Source organism: Anas acuta, chromosome 1 (assembly GCF_963932015.1).
Source record: "Anas acuta chromosome 1, bAnaAcu1.1, whole genome shotgun sequence".
NCBI lineage: Eukaryota > Metazoa > Chordata > Aves > Anseriformes > Anatidae > Anas > Anas acuta.
Window position 1 is genome coordinate 28,920,078 of NC_088979.1, and position 17,048 is coordinate 28,937,125.

Below are 17,048 nucleotides of genomic sequence, written 5' to 3' on the forward strand. Positions count from 1 at the left end.
CTGCTGCAGCATCTGCTTCGGGATCATCTCACGTCAGTCAACAGAAGGCTCGGGCTTAAGAGAACAAAGCTCCCGAATATATTCCCTCTCAGAAGCGCCTTTTCGGGCTATCCTCCCGATTCCCAGCTAGGAAGGAGCCCGCTTCTGACTTTATACTTGGATACGTGCTGCAGCTCGTGAGGGAAGAAGCCTGAAAGGAGGCGGGTGAGGAGCACTTCAGAAGAGAGTGAAAAATACAGCAAAGAAGTAATCAACCGGATTTTATCGTGCTTGGTCTGTAATACTCTGTTACTCCATGCTGTGCATTTATTTGCTACATTAGGAGGCGTGAAAAGAGAAAAAAAAACACGTTTCCCAATTTGGCTTTAAAATCTCCTATTTACATATATCTGCCTCGAGTAATACTGTCACCAGAAATACCTTTTATTAGGTATTAATATTTAAGGCGTTGCAGGTGCTGACAGAGATGTTCCCCCCCCATTAGTCTCCCCTAAAGAGTGGAACTGAACTGAAAACATCCATATCTGACATTTTCATCCATTTCTGACATTTTCATCACATTTCTGACCATTTAGCATCTGCTGTCTGTAATCCCAACCATAGCAGGGGTCCACTGGTGTGCTCTCACCTGTAGGAAGACAGCTAGGTAGGGGGAAGTGCTCAACCCTCCCTCCCTGTATTGTGAGAAATTACTCCAAATACTAGATAAAACTTTAAGCATAACCTTATACCAAAGTCCTAGTCCATAAGCAGATGTGAAAGATGAAAGCAACCTGGTACTTGGAACATGAGAAGGTTAGATTACCAACTCGATGTTGCCTGAGGTGTAGAAAATTAAAAAAATATTTGGACAGTAATGTCCAAACTTTATATAAAGGGGCTCAAGCCTACAGCCCAGTTAAAACAAAGACGTAACTTTCCAGTACTCCAAGTTCAAGTCACATTCCCAAAGTTTCATCAACAAAATATTCTTTAACAAGTAAAAGTTTTCCAGGCTCAAGAGAAGTTTCACATCCAACATCATTTCATTACTGAAAATATTTATTTTTTGTTTCAAAAGGGGCTGTTTTCATTCGAAGTACAAGGAAAATTTTGTTACAAGGAAAATTACGTCTCCTTTGGTTCCTCAGAGCATGGTCCAAAAAAAAGGGCAAACTGAACATCAGGTCAGGGTAACCCTACGACAGTTCTGATGTTGACTTCTTGTGATCCGTGGGTTTGTGGCCTCCTCTGTGCCATGTCTGCATGTCCCTAAAAGCTACTGATCAAAGAACAGTGCGATACTTCAGGGTTGTTACTCATTAGCAGCACAGGAATTGACAGATGGAACCACATCTGTGGTCCAGCCAAGGTGATGTCAGCTACAAACATTGCACAAGTCACTTTTCCATTGATTATGTTCAAAATATGCTGTCCCTATTACGATGCTAATGAGGCTAAGGACAACACTTTTCCAGAATGAAACCCACTAATGTTTAGAAAACTGATTAAATGGAAAAATGCAAAAGAGCTATTTAATAGGTACTACAGACAGCATAAGAATATAAATTAAGAAAAAACACAAACAACTGATAAAAAGCTGGATTAAAACGGTGTCTTAAGCCTTCGGCAATTCAAAACAATTCCAAGAATTTCATGTTTATCAGGAATATCTAATTCTCTCTAAAAGTCATCTTTCATAAATTTCTCTAGCTCCATCCTCTTTTAGACTTTCTCCTTTCCCATTTATCACAGAGGACCGGCCCCAGCACCGAGCCCTGGGTATGTGTTCCCATTTATGTTGGCTAATAACCAGTAAGGAGTTCTGAAAACTTTTGGTTGAGTTCTGTGCTATATCATTTCTATTCATGGCTAAAGACACAACATTTCTGTGGTATTTATAACGAAAAGTAACACTAGAATTTTGTCTTCAGTCCTCTTCTGTTTTTGTTATGAATGATAGAAGAAAACAGGCTTCTCAAGCTTATTTACAGATGTCCTACACATACTTTTCACTACCCAAATGACATTATTCAATGCTCTTAATAATAAAGTTCTAAAATCTTAATGTATTCCATCAAGCTTATTTGAACAAATTTCAGTTTATGGATTTCACACAACTGAACATTTTTCTACCCTAGCATCTGCTAGCACTGACTGATAACCAAGAGAAATCTAGCTGCTCTACTGAGATTAACACTTCCTAAAGAAAAACGGGAACGTAAAGGTTGTTAACAAATCTTGATTTTGGGGACTATGGAGGAAATCCATAAAGAATTATGTAAATGTCCACATAATTAAGTTGTAGTAATGATTCACATGTTTGGGATTTAAAACTAAAACAAAGGGAGAACCAGACTACTTCATGGCAGCATGGCTTCTTCCTCACTTTTCTTGAGGACATCTTGTCAACTCCTAAGGCCTAAGGCCTCAGGGGTGCCAGCAAGTGACTCTGTCCCCTATTTCTAAAAGGAATTTGACGTAACTAAATTAGCAAACATTTAATCTTCAACACTACAAACTGCTGTCAGCACAACTACATGCACTAAGACCACCAAATATCCCTAGAAGCAACTGGAAAAAGAAGAGGTTGGAAAGATGAACCACTGTTCAACGGCACTGACATTTGGAAACTACAGATTTCAGTAAGTTTTTGCTCCTTTATATAGTAAAGCTGGTTGGAAAGATCTGAGAATTGGTGATAATTTCTTCTAGGAATATGGCAATTTTTTTTTTATGGAAAAGTTTTTAAAATTATTATTGAACTCATCTATTCCCCCTCACCTCTTCCACATGAAGAGCAGAGCCTTCTCCATGTGAAAGATGAGCTGATCACAGGATTAAAAAAAAAATAGATGGTTTGGAGAGCTGAAGCCTTCTTTTGTAAAAATAGAAAGTCTTCTGAGAAGAACCAGTAAAAAGATAAATGTTAAAATCTGCATCTTATGTCACTGACAAACATGTCCAAGACTTGTTAGTGCCTATGTATAACAGTGTCAGTGTATGTTCTACAAGTGCCTTTGTCTCTTGCTTTACTGATGAAAAATATTTACATTTTTTATGTACTTTGTCTCTGTTTTGTCTCTTCTCTTCTGCATTCCGCGATTCTCAAAGCTTGGCTAAGCAAAGTTTTATTTGTCTCATTTACAGCAAACCCAATCTGTTTCATTAGCATAGAAACAGGCTGTGGTTAGTGGATAGCGCACAGATGATTTGCTACTTAAAATAATCCAACTGTAATATCTTTAAATCACGAAAAAATAAAAATGTAATGGTAACAGAAGTGTTTCAAAGGATCTGGATAATGAAACCAACATGCATTTTGTGTTTCAAAGTTTTAAGCTAATCCTTGCTTACAGGGAAGTAGAAAGAAACTGTGTTAGGGGCAGTCTCTGAACTCTGGAAATTTCTGAGGCATCTGGTCCTGGCCAGTGGTTAGAAATACCAACCTCTGTAAATAACAACTAGAAGACTTGAAGCAGATTATTTTTATTTCACCATGGTTTGTTGGAAGTCCACTGGACTAGATCTTCACAATGCTAAGCAAAACTGGATGAGGGACAGAGCTCATGCTATACAAAGTGGTAAGGGCTAAGCTTCCAGCTAATACTTAATATACTGGGGATAGACAGTCTCCTCAATAGGCACTTTCCATAAATCTGCTTTATTTGCAACAAGCTGAAGCAGAATCAGGGAACAAACTTCCATTTAAGTTGTACCCAGATGGATTAAAAAGGTAGAAGACTGCCAATTTCATTTTGGAAAACTAATTTAACAGAGATTTTTGTCTTAAGTGAAAGTGACAAAAAAAAAATAACCATCTTCCTGTTGCTCAAGAAGCTACAGATATATAGAAAGATGTTTAATTGCTTAGATAAATCAAAAAATTGTGTTATAATTCCTGTACTTTGACTGCAAGCTGTACCAGCAGTTGCCACGTAAAGTACTCCGCAAAATACATATTATTTATTCGGTGTTCAAAAACCTACTTCGGCGGGCAAAAACCTACTTGTTTTTAAAGCCCTCAGTCTCTCTGAATCTGTTGTGAAGATCTTAATGCTGGGAAGATCTTATTTGCTGGTTAGCACACATTTGAAAAAAGCAGAACTGTTGTGGCATCTTTATAGAGTTGTTAGTGTTTTGCCTCCATACAATACCTAACAATAAAAAAAACTCTCACAAACATTATAAAAGCTAGCAGAGATTAAGAAATGGAGGTAAACAGTTAAAAACTATTCAAGTGATGATGCAAGTCAATGGCATTCTTCACCTACAATAATTTCTTTGTCCAGATATTACTGACATGGCTGAAGATGTGCAACCGGTTTGGCATTTATGAGAAACAATATACAAGATTATAAAGCAGTCATAATCAACCTTTGGCCTAACAGCTGAACACATTATTTCAGAAAGGTCATAAAGCTACGATTGATTCTCCCTACGTAGGCTGAGGTAGAGCCCTTTCAGCACGTATCCTGACCCCTTTCAGGCTATTTCTCCCCCTTGCAACCAAGAAGTTAAATCACCATTTGGTTACCCTGGTGGAGATCCTCACCAAGTACACAGAAGCAGCGCTGATTCTGGCTGTGAAACCTATTTTCTCTAATTTATATCAGAGTTATTTCAATCATTATTAAATGATGGGAGAGAAGATACCACCTTCTTCTTTTCTCCATATCTTGACAAAGACATTTTAGGTCACAGAACTCAACAACAACTAAGAATTTGAATTAAAGTATAAATATCCTTTAAAAAACGATTCCTCTCCCGCAATGCAACTGTAAAATTAAGGGAAAAAATACATAAACAAATGAAACAGAGTACAGACATTTGTTTTCTAAGGAGTTTGCAACATTTGAAAATTACGTAAGTCATTGGTTAATCAAGTATATGGACTAGAAGAGAATTCTCTATTTCCCAACACTACTGATGACAGCTCAGATTCCTATTTGGTGGTACAGCAATAAGGTGAAAGACAACAGGATTAAGGACTGCTATTTAAGGTAGAAATGTTAAATCCAGACTACAAAACGAAGTGCCAAAAGAAGAACTATATTCTAAAGTTATTCAAAATAGGATTTCATCAAAAAAAAAAGTATGAGTTTCTATATCTATCTTCTGAAGCAGCTTTTTAAAATTTCCCTCTTCTAAAAGTGCTCCCCATACATACAGTTTTGTGTAGATCTGTGTATCGCTGTGTATCACAACACTGTGTGACAACAGCAACCAGAGTTAGAAAATAAACTGAAGGCTCTGGCCTTCAATTCTCAGGTGGGGAAGGCTTGGTCAGTCCTGGACCAAGGGGTCTGTGGGAGGAATCACCACAGCCCATAGTCCTTTCCTGTGTCTTTTCTCGTCTACTTTCAAAAAGGAAGGAAGAGAAATTAGAGCCAAAGGCCATTTTTATTATGGTGCATAAACCCCAATCTACTTCCTTTCACTTCTTCCCGAAGGATGTAATTCTGTCTGCTCTATAAAATGTATAATCCTGGCATATGCAGAAAGGTAGATGGACTTTGCCCAGTTAAAAATTGAGATATGTCTTAATCACCAGGAAAAACAGGCTTTAGCTAGCAATGGATCTATTTCAGATGACTTGTTTGCAGAGTCTTATTCTGACATATTTTAAGAGTTGAGTTTCTGTAGTTAAAAATAACTTTGCAAAGCAGTTGCATTTTTTTTCCTACAATTTACGAAGAGATTACAATATCCATCTTCTGAGAGGGAACCTGAAGAACCCAATGGAACCCGTTGTAAACAGTAAGGGCAACTCTGTAGGATGATGGTTTGACTCTGGTTTACCTGACGCCAAGTGTCCCATGGCACAAAGAGGAGCCATCGACATGCCCGAGTCCAGGAGAGGAATACAAGTCTTACTCACAGAGGAGCACAGACTCAGGAATTGGGTCCACTTGCAACAGACCTCAGAGAGGAACTGGCCTACCTCAACGCTTGCAGCTCTGGGCAACACGCACCTTCTCATCTCATTAAGAGAAGCACACAGATCTTTAGTCACCTTCCTAAAATAAGGAAGAGATCATCTTCCAGACACGCTTATTACTCCCCGTTGGCTGTATTAGCAAGAAAGAATGACTAACGCTGGCTTTGAGTCTGATTTTCCCATGTCATCCAAATCTCCCAGATGTCAGCTTCTGGAAGAGATTCATTCCACAAGGGGAACCCCTGCCCCAAGTACCTTGGGAGGAATCTAACCATATCAGAGACCAAAACTGATTCAGGACTCACAGCATGCAAATTAAATCAGACATTTAGAGAGTAAGAGGAGGACTATTCAAAGAAGTTTTATGAGGTTATTTCATTCAATGAATTTTCATGCTGAACACAAGTAAGAAGACTTGGACTACATAGCCTCCACCCTTGTTCCTACTCTTTTTTTTCAGTAAATACTAAAATAAATATATTTGGATGCAAATTTAAATTGTGTAGTAAATCAAATGCTACTTTTTGCTTGCTACCCAAGAGCAGTACAGTATTCATACATAACTAAACCCAAAAGAGTTTTGAATCCTTTCACTTGCTCCTGAGAATGACAGCCTCTTCTTGGAAATGTAAAGCAAAATTTTAGTGCATTTGCAATCAAAGATGAAGCTTAAATACACAAGAGAAAAATCTGTTCTCAAAGGCAACAAGAAGTCTATGCTTAACTGAGACAAAACTTCACTCTTCCTGACCAAAAGAATATGAACAACTCAGACACAGCAAGGATATAGTAACCTTGAGGCACCAAAACTTACATCCTCACAGCCTTTTTTTTTTTTTTTAAATAATAACCAGCAACAACTTTTATAGAAAATTCTATTTTGTATATGGAGTGCTCCATACAAGTTTGATTATGTATTTTCTAGTGATGTTTGCTACACAAAAGTACTAATCAACACTGGAAAAAAAAATGAAGCCTGATAATCAGCTTCCATATGCTGGAGCTGCAGCATTATATGCAGAAGAGTTCCAATGATTCCAGTGAACATAATTCTGTTGCATTTCAGTGCTATGAAGTCACTGAAGGATGGAAGAATAATTGTTAACTAAAACAAGCTTTAATGACCCCCCCCCTAAGTTAGACTTATCTGCCAACTCAATGGAGACAAAGAGGATGTAAAAAAAAAAAAAAAAAGATGACAGAAGCAGCCATGCATGTTCTCTGTGAAATCAAAACAAAGATAAAGGAAAGGAAAACAGAACAATATGGAAAGCTGTGAAAACAGTTATAACATTGTATGTTGTTAAACAACTTTTAACACAGATTTTTTCTTATAGAGGAAAAAGATCATGAAACATATGCAGTTCTAGGCTTGATTTTCAGCAGCAAGGCAAAAACAAAGCAAGCTGGAACTTGATAATGTACCATATGCTTTTCAGAAACAGAAGCGTCAGACCTAAAACTGAAGAAAAGCATTTAGTAACCTAGTTCAGATCTTCGTTATATTTCTTCTGTGACTCCACATATGCAAACAAGTAATTAATAAGCCAAAAAAGAGGATTCTTTTTTGAATTACTTGTTCTTATAGCTATTACTCTGCTGAAGACCGTGTTAAAAGGTTAATGTAACTTCAAGATCAAAAGTCTTAACACTTGAAGAAATTCATTTTAGAAGTAACTTGTAGATTTAATGCTAAATACCTATTTCAGTTCAAAGAATTTGCACTTCAACTCGCATGCTGTGTATATACGCACACAACATATATATCACACATAAACACAGTGGGATTTTTCGAAATCCTACTAAGCATCTAAACACCTGAATAAAGTTTGGAAGGTAAGTGACCAGCTTCACAGGCTGGAAGTACTACTTTATGACTATGTCTTGCTGAGAAATAAAGCTGACTGAAGGTGAAGCACTTTGTGTCCCATTCCCCAAAGAAAAGGCAACAGCACCCTGCGTAGCCCATTACCTGTTAACTATCTGTGGTTTTGGTAATAAAGGACATCAAATCTATATAGGGATGTCTCACTGCAACTATTAGCTTTAGTGGGAAGATGCAAAGAGGGCCCAGAACTCCAGGGTTGCTGCAAACTTGTGTCAGCAATTTACTGCTTTGCCTTGGAAGTGCACCGGGTGCAGTAGAAACTTTCCAGAACAATTTACTTCAATCTCATATTAAGAAAACAACAGCTGTTAAAGAAAGTTTGAACTCTTTTCTCCCTGTTCTCCTCTGTAATTAATTTACCTCCCCCAATGAACCAGGACTGTCTGTATCTTTCCTGTCCAACCTCAATACGCAGTAAACCTCACTGCAGTAGTTACCTTAACATGAAAAATCCCTAAGCACTTCTGTCCTCATACTGTGCTTTCTCAGCATCACTTGGATTTTCACAACTCTTTATGGGTCTTCCCCATACTTCATCCCCATCCTTACTCATCACCAAGACTTAAGGAGTGCATTACATGTTAAACACAGCAGTGAGAAGGTGCAAAAATCAGCATGTAATAGAGAGGAAGGAGCTAATGGGCTCAGTCTCCACTCTTCCCTTTTCCCAGTTTTGTCCTATGAAACTAATAGCAGCTTCTGTGGGACACAAAAAGAGGTGGTCTCCCACCACAGCACAGCGTACCATGTGAATGCCATCACAGAAGCTGTAATACCCAAATTAAACTCCCCACGTTTTCTGCCTGTACATGCACATTGCTCCAACCTTGTGAATTGTTTCGTTTTAAAATGTGGTGGAAAGTTACAGCTTCAACCTGATCAAACACTTTCTACTATTTGAAGCATATGACCTTTCAGCTTAACATGTTCAAATATTTGTGCTGCTATTTCAAAGTTCTGCTAGCAGTTTAAACTTAAGTATTTGAAATAGATCTTGAAGATATGAACTGTTCTAGGAAAGTACCTAACAGCCTGTGCCTTTTTGGTAACTCAGTTGCAGTTACTGCTGCATCCAGTTGTGTGACATTCAACACCATTCAGTGCTGGGTCCTGCACTTGGGTCATAACAACCCCACACGATGGTACAGGCCTGGGGAAGGGTGGCTGGAAAGCCGTCCAGCAAAAAAGGGCTTGGGGGTGTTGGTTGATGGCTGGCTGAACATGAGCCAGCAGTGTGCTCGGGTGGCCAAGAGGGCCAATGGCAGCCTGGCCTGCATCAGCAGTGTGGCCTGCAGGACCAGGGAAGTGACTGTCCCCTTGTACAGAGCACTGGTGGGACAGCACTTGAGTATTCTGGTCAGTTTTGGGTCCCTCACAAGAACAGTATCGAGCTGCTGGAATGTGTTCACAGAATAGCTGGTGAAGGGACTAGAAAACAAGAGTTACAAGAAGTGGCTGAAGGAGGTGTGGCAGTTTAGTCTGGAGAAGAGAAGGCTGAGGGGAGAACCCACCGCTCCCTACAACTACCTGAGGGAAGATTGTTGGTCTCTTTTCTTAGGTGACACATGATAGGATGCGAGGAATCGGCCTCAGCTGGTGCACGGGGAGGTTTAGATTGGATATTAGGAAGAATTTCTTCATGAAGGGAGAGGTCAAGCACTGGAAAGGGCTGCCTGGGGAAGCAGTAGAGTCTCCATCCCTGGAGTTGTTTAGGAGATGTGAGGACATGGTACTAAAGGATGCTGTTTCATGACAGCACTCAGTAGATCAGGTTGATGGTTGGACTTGGTGATCTTGAAGGTCTTTTCCATCTTCAAGATTCTACAATTCTACTGTGTTTTAAGTTGCATATACTGCATAATTAATTACTGTAAAATTTAACTTTACGTACGATGCAAGGACAGTGGGGGGTTCACTGTTTCACAGCTGAACAAGAAGTTTTAAGTTCTAAGATACAGCCAATGTTTAATATAGAAAATAACAACATATAAACAAAATTATTTCAATTAAGATTGCTCTACTAGACTTTCAGTACTTTTTCAGCCAGAAGTGACTACTACTAATTAGGAACACTGCAGGCAACTACATCCCATGGAAACTGAAAAACATACATTTATATACAGAAAGTAAAGCTCTGAATTTTAATTGTGGGAGCACAATTAAGTTCCACCAGCAGTGCAGTCATGTTGTAGGTTACACAATCCAACATCACAATGTTGTTACAAAAGGAACTGGAGATGCAGTTTTTGTAGTTTAAGCAAGTAACACCTACTGAGTATTTGTATTATAGCTAAGGAAGTAAAAAAGACATTTTCAAAAAGATGAGCAACTCCATTGTGAAGACTAAAGCCTTCAAACTTCTTGTAACCTCCATGTAGAAAGAACAACAAAAAAAGAAAAACTAATATCTAGGTTGAAATACTTTTCAAAACTCAGAATTATAGTGTTTTGTACTTCAATACATACTTCATATGAAACTGTATACATACTGCTTTCACTAGAGTATAATAAAGTTATTTGTTATGCATGTATTATAAGATGCTTGTAATTACATAATGGTCTGGCTGCCATTCCTCTGAAATAAGTCTTAATTGGGCAACCTTGACAGAGGAAGCAGTACCTTTAATTCTGGACTGCCTGTGTTTTAGATACAGAAACCATTTTCTACTTAGTGATGACTTTTACATCACCAGATGTAAAAAGGGTTTCCAGTAAAGTTTCCTGCCACTGAATAAATGCATCTGCAAATTCTTCATGAGTCATGTATCAGATGCAAAGGAAGGACAGAAAACGAGTCATAACTTTCACTAGTCATTGTAGAACAAAGACAGTAGGCAACGCTGTGGTATAACTGTTGGTTATAAAAAGAAAAAAATGACTTTATTGATCATAGGAAGTCTGCCCAATGCTTTCTGAAAATCTTTTAAAAACCAAGAAAACCCAAAGCACTAGCACTATCAGTTCCACAAACAGTTTCTTAATGAACAACTTTTTTTAAAACAAAAACCATCTACAGCATGTACGTTTTTCCTGTAAGATTAACAGAACCCCCCCAACTTCATTCTTTGAAGAAATTTTTTGCTTGTTTTCCACTTTTAATCTTGCTTAGTAGGAGAAAAAGAAGCAGCATTTTAATGAAAAAGTATACCCAAAAGAACATTAAGGCACATATGACTTGAAATTCTACCCCATTATAGAGGAAGTCTGACAGCACAGCTTGCTAGCCTTATTTTTGGAGAAGGCAGAACAAGCACCTCAGTCACTATTATCTTTGAAAGGTCATGGTGATTAGGGGAGGTTCCAAAGGACTGGAAGAAACAAATGTCACTGCAATCCTAAAAAAAAAAAAAAAAAAAAAAAAAAAAGGGCAAGGAGGAGGATCCGGGGAGCTACAGGGGCTGGTCAGCATCACTTTAATCCCTGGAGAGATGAGGGAGCAAGTCTTCCTAGGAGCCATTTCTAAACACATCATGGATTAAAAAAGGTGATTGGGGGTAGTCACCATTGACTCACAAAGGGGAAGTCAAGCTTGACAAATCTGTACAGTCTTCTACAATGAAATTACTAGCTTGGTGGATGAATGGAAAGCAGTAGATACTGTTTATCATGACTTCAGCATGGTTTTTGACACTGTCTTGTGTAACTTTCTCATACAGAAGCTGATGAATTACAGATTAAACAGGCAGTGAGGTGGATTGAGAACATGCTGCACTGCCAGCCTCAAAGGGTTGTAGAACAGCAGCGCAAAGTCCAGCAGCAGGCCTTTTGTTAGTTGTCTACCTCAGCAGCTGGTACCAAGGCAGATACTGCTTCCTATCTTCACTGAAGACCTGGATGATGGAACAAAGTACACCACAGCAAGTTTCCTAGCAGTACAAAGTCAGGAGAAATGGTTGATGCACCAGATGGCTGTACTGACATCCAGAGAGACCTTGACAAGCAGAAGAAATGGACCAGCAGGCATCCTGAAGTTCAACAGTGGGAAATGCAAAGTCCTGCCCCTGGAGAAGAACAATCCCATGCAACAGTACACACCATCAGCTTACTGACTGGAAAGTAGCTTTGCAGAAAAGGACTTGAGGTTCCCGACGGACAGGTTGAATATGAGCCAGCAATGCACCCTCATGGCAAATGATGCCAACAGTTTCCTGAGCTGCACAAGGTAAAACACTGCCAATGGGTCAAGGAAGGTGATCCTTACCCAGTCAGACGTGGTGAAACACCTGTAGTACTAGACCCAGTCCTAGGCTCCCCAGTACGAGTGAGACAAATGTACTGGAGAGTCCAGCAAAGGGCTACAAAGATGATGAAAGGACTGAAGCATCTGACGTGTGAGAAGAGGCTGAGAGAGATAGGACTGTTCAGCCAGGAGAAGAGGAGGCTCAGGGGAGGTTCATGTTATCAATATGTATGAATACCTGAGAGTGGTAATAAACAAAACATTCTTCTCAAGAGTGAAATCTAACTTCTAAATCTATCCTCTTTTAGTTTCAGTAGATAGATTTAGACTAGACATTAGGAGGAAATTTTTCACTGTAAGGGTGGTGAGGCACTGGCACAGGTTGCCCAGAGAAGTTGTGGATTCCCCATCCCTGGAAGTGTTCAACACCAGGCTGGATGGGGTCTTGGCCAACCTGATCTAGTGGGTGGCATCCCTGCCTACAGCAAGGGGGTTGGAGTTAGTTGATCTTCAATGTCCCTTCCAACCCAAGCCATTCTATGATATGTACCTGAGAGGGGGGTTTCCTTCCAGCCTCAAGTAATCTGCTATACATTTATGAGAAGTTTTAAACAACTATGTAAAGACTATTTACATACAGATAAAGAAAATAAACGGTTAGTTGAATGCTTAACTTTATTTAGGCATGCTTTACTCTCTTGTTTGCAAGGCTTTAAAATTGAACTTTTCAAGGCAGATCATGTAAGAAAACACTAACAGTTCTTTCCTTGCATTACTGCTTCTAAAATCCAGTATTTGAAAGCTGAATTGGGAGAGAAAGCAAGACTGAGTATTGTCTCTTCCCTTTGTTCTGGAGGTTTTTGTTTGTGCATTTATTAAATGGGACTTATTAGTTTTCTATCTATTTAAGCTTCTACAATACAAAGATCTCACCACAGACCAAACCCAGTTTTGGGAACTGCTGCAATCCCTGCTCCAGTCTCATATTAGATCCGTTCTGTATATTTACCCTACAAAACAATTCCCCTTGTAATTTCTTCTTCTGCATAAGGATCAAACACAGGAACAGCAGACCAAGAGCATTCCCCATATCATCAAATCCAGCCTCCTGCTATAACAGGCAGTGATTTCAATCTGTTCAGATACTCCAAGACACTTAGGTTTTGTTTGTTTTATCCCTTTTCTCCCCTTAGAAGCTGTTCCAGAATTATGCTTCTCTTGGGCCTAAAATGTTCTCAAGTTAAAGATATAGAAAAATATATGTTTTTGCCAACACTTTTTTTTTTTTTTTATCTCCCTCTGGAGCTGACACTTCTCAAGTGTTCCAAAACCACATTTGTTAATTTTTTCCTTAGCCATCAACTTGACTGCTTCTGCCTATCAAAGTACAAGAAGTGTCCAGGCAGACACAAACAAACAAAAGCAAGTCTTAGCATTTAAAATACTTGGTTGTAAGGAAGAAAGTCAGTCTAGAGGCCAAAGTTGTTAGCATATGTGTCTGAGCTAATAAGCTCTGTCATAAGGGGGGGCTTATTAAGCTCAACAAGGTCACGTGGCAATGTAAATATATAGCTTCTAAATTAAGACTTGGGCATTGCTGGACAGCTTGGCAGCTGTCTAGTCCCATCTTTCTATGAAAATGTTCTTTCAGAAGGCAGGTTTTCTGCTTCATGCTGCTACCAAATCTCTTCCCTGCACTAGCTGTATCTTCACCTCAACCTCTAAAATACATGTACGACAAGAGTTGCACAAAAATAGGAGGCTATCTTTTACAGTGTCAAGATGTCAATGACGCTGCTGGAAGAAGGAAAAAAATATACTGAAGTTTCCTTACCTGTTGTGCTCCATCCCCACTAACAATTGGGGAAGTTAGAAGAGGGATTTCACTACTTATAATCGAAGTGGTATCCAGTAACGGTGGGTGTTCTGCCATCATTGATGGTACACAAAATCACAAGATCACCTGCAAAGAAAAAGTTATTCAAATGGTTATACTATATACATATTTCTGAATAGTTATCCTTCAAAAATAGTCTTTTTTTTTTTTTTTTTAAGGTACACACACCTTTAAAAATATGTTTCCACAATATTCCAGCAATTACACAAACTGGAAGATGTTTCATGAACTAGGATAAACCGTGTTTACAGAGGGTAGGTTTAGACCCCCTCTAGTGGCTGGACCTTAGAAGAGCCATCACAGCCTTTTAAGTCAAGAAACTGTTTTTTTTTTTTTTAATTTAAGATTATAAAGGAAGACTTTTGTCCAAGTTTGACCGTCACTGGTTAGAAAATGACTGTTGGAAAGATATGAAAACAAAGCAGTTGCCTTGGAACTCAGATATATAGTGTTCTTGTTTATCTGAAAGTGGTATAAACAGATCTAAGAACAAGGAGAGCAGCACTACTATTTTTTAAATCACCAACCTACTTTTTCTAGTATTACATCAAACAAGACACTTCTTTAAGGGACAACTGATATGTCCAAGTGAGAAAAATGAATTAAAAAGTTTCCTGCACAATCTTACCATCTGTACTTTAAAAAAATAAATTAACCCTGGAATTAAAGCAATGTTGTTTTGATAAACAGTGGGCAACCCTTTAATAGCTTTACCGGTAATTAAAACTTGCAAGAAAAAACAAACACAACAAGAGGTCCATGATTCAACTCTGATGAATGTCAGGTACCAGAGAAACAGCTGAATTTTGCTTTTTGTTAGTATCCGTGACATGAACCAGCCATAATATATATTATGTGTCGGTGTAGTATGAAGAATTAAGACCAGAAAAGCTAAAAGTTACAGATTTTTTTTTCATGCAGAAGTATGTACGATGAAACTAATAAACTGCTTCTGAAATTCTATTTAATTTTAAAGTTAATTTAAAAAAAAATAAATCAGATTTACACTGATTTAGTGTACTGGTCTTAACTCTGCCCCAACCAGATGCAGTACACCTAGCTATTGAAAGGGAAAAAAAATAATTAGATCAACGAGAATTAAGAAACTGATATTTCTCAGCAAAACAAAGACAGATGGAAAGAATTCACTAGAGGTGAATGATACATTCAGAATTCCCATGTTAGTTACATTTTGCATCTGAAAACAGTGTTTAACATCAAATATATACATAATGATTAAGCTGAGAAAAAGCTTGCACTATTTCTGGAGTAGAACTGCCTCCCTTAGAAAGTACCTTCAGTTCTCTGGTGAAAAGAGGTAGGTACAATCTTGAAGTTAAACAGTCTGAGAGTCAGTAACGCTGCTGGCTTTCAAAGTTCTGCCTTGAGATTATCTGCCTAATGAAACTCTCCACAAACACTTCTAAATTTCTAACACAAATATACCATCTGTTCATAAACACAGATGCTTGCTAGTTACAGTATGTAACTTTAAACGAAGATTTAAACTTACTTTAAACGAAGAGATACACGATAAAATTCAAGGGATAATACCAGCATAATGACTTCAGCACTAAGTTCTTTGATTGAAGAGCTGCTGCTACAGCTTACTACGCAGAAGGCATCTCTAAAACTGTCTCTACCCCAGCCTTTTTACTGCTTTTACATGTTTGCTCCTCTAAGGCAGATGATGTTATACACTTGCCATGGGCTGAAATCTGTGATACTGCGCTGTCAGTACAAGAATACCGATGCAAATCAGAGTTTGCGTTTTCTGGAAAATGCATTAACGAAGCACGATAAACTTCTCATACATCTACGCACACACACTGCGAATAAGCTGTCATCATGCTGAAGGTTGTCCTGCTATAAAGTTATGAACTTGGAAAGAAAGCATTCTGATTTTTTTTAATATTTTATTTACTTTTTGGGTCTAGTCTGCAAAGATTAAAGTTAGAAAAAAAACCCTATAGGTTAAAAGACTTCGAAACTGTGATTACTTAAGAATTCATCACCATTTATATCAAGTCATTTATAGCTGCTTAGCCAGACTAATTAGTCTCCCAAGCAATGAGGACAGTTTTATATTCCTACCTTGCTTTAAAGGCTTTCCCACTCATCCAAAAATCCTCCAGGCTACAGTCAGTCCCCACCACTTCTGCAGGTGGCAGAAGGCTGATGGAAGTTATTTGGATCATCTTTCAAGCTGGCAAGCTTGACGGTGCGCTTCCCAGGATATTATCCAATGACCATTTAATGTAAAGTGAACACACAGCCTGGAAGCAGGGTTAGAATCAAGGCATCCCTTCTCCCATGATTATAGCTATAAACAGGCTTGCTCTTGTGCCATCTTAATCTTACAGGAGTGCAAAATACATGGAAATACCTATCCATAGTGTCACAGACAAAAGTAATTAAAACACTCCAAACTAAGAGAACATGCTTCTAGACTTACCCAAGCTTGAATTTCCCTGAGTCTAAATTGAATTAAGTTCATTTTTTCCAAACTACCTTGCAAATGCCTCTTAGATAAGAGAGCACTGGCCTCCTTCATCACACGCACAATGATTTTTTGACTGATTTCATAACTTATACACTCAGTGCAAGCACCATTTATTGAGCAAAAAATCAAAACATATCTATCAAATTGGACATCAATGAGAATTAACCCAGACCAACTCAGATATGACAGCTAATGACCACTTCTGGACATATGTTAAGATTTGGTCTCAGATTCATTGATTCACGTCCTCACGGGTGCTCAACAATTTGATTCACACAAAACAAGTTCCTACAGGCACCGAGTGCTTGGGATGGTAGCACACAGACTTCAGTGCTTTACCTGGGACATGGGTAAGTTCCATGTCTGGATCCAAGCGTTGGGATTTATTCTGGAGATGAAGCACTGCTGCTCATTGATAAGCCCTGACAGGAGGTACCAGGTAATGTTATTCCTGACACCCTCTACAACTATAATAAAAGTACTACCTGTCAGGCTGTGTAATCCATCTAGAAAGAGAAGTAAATCAATGCTTTCTTGACAATACAATATTAGCTTTTCTCTGCAATGTCTCTGAACTAGCCTTGAAGACTGCAGACAAACCCAACACCAATGTGGGCCCACGCTACATGTACCAGTAAAAACCTTCTCTCCATCAGCGGT

The 17,048-nt window shown here is 38.6% G+C and overlaps 1 protein-coding gene across 4 annotated transcripts in view; it reads right to left on the minus strand.

Moving 5' to 3' along the window:
* The window catches only part of FNDC3A (fibronectin type III domain containing 3A), a 114,725-nt gene that overhangs the window by 84,814 nt on the left and 12,863 nt on the right, over positions 1 to 17,048 (minus strand). For all 4 annotated transcript variants that reach the window (XM_068674515.1, XM_068674506.1, XM_068674498.1 and 1 more), the window contains one exon: positions 13,823 to 13,951. In XM_068674515.1, the coding sequence (XP_068530616.1) occupies positions 13,823 to 13,924 (102 nt within the window). In that variant the 5' untranslated portion in view covers positions 13,925 to 13,951. Of the gene's footprint in view, positions 1 to 13,822; positions 13,952 to 17,048 lie in introns of those variants that run through there.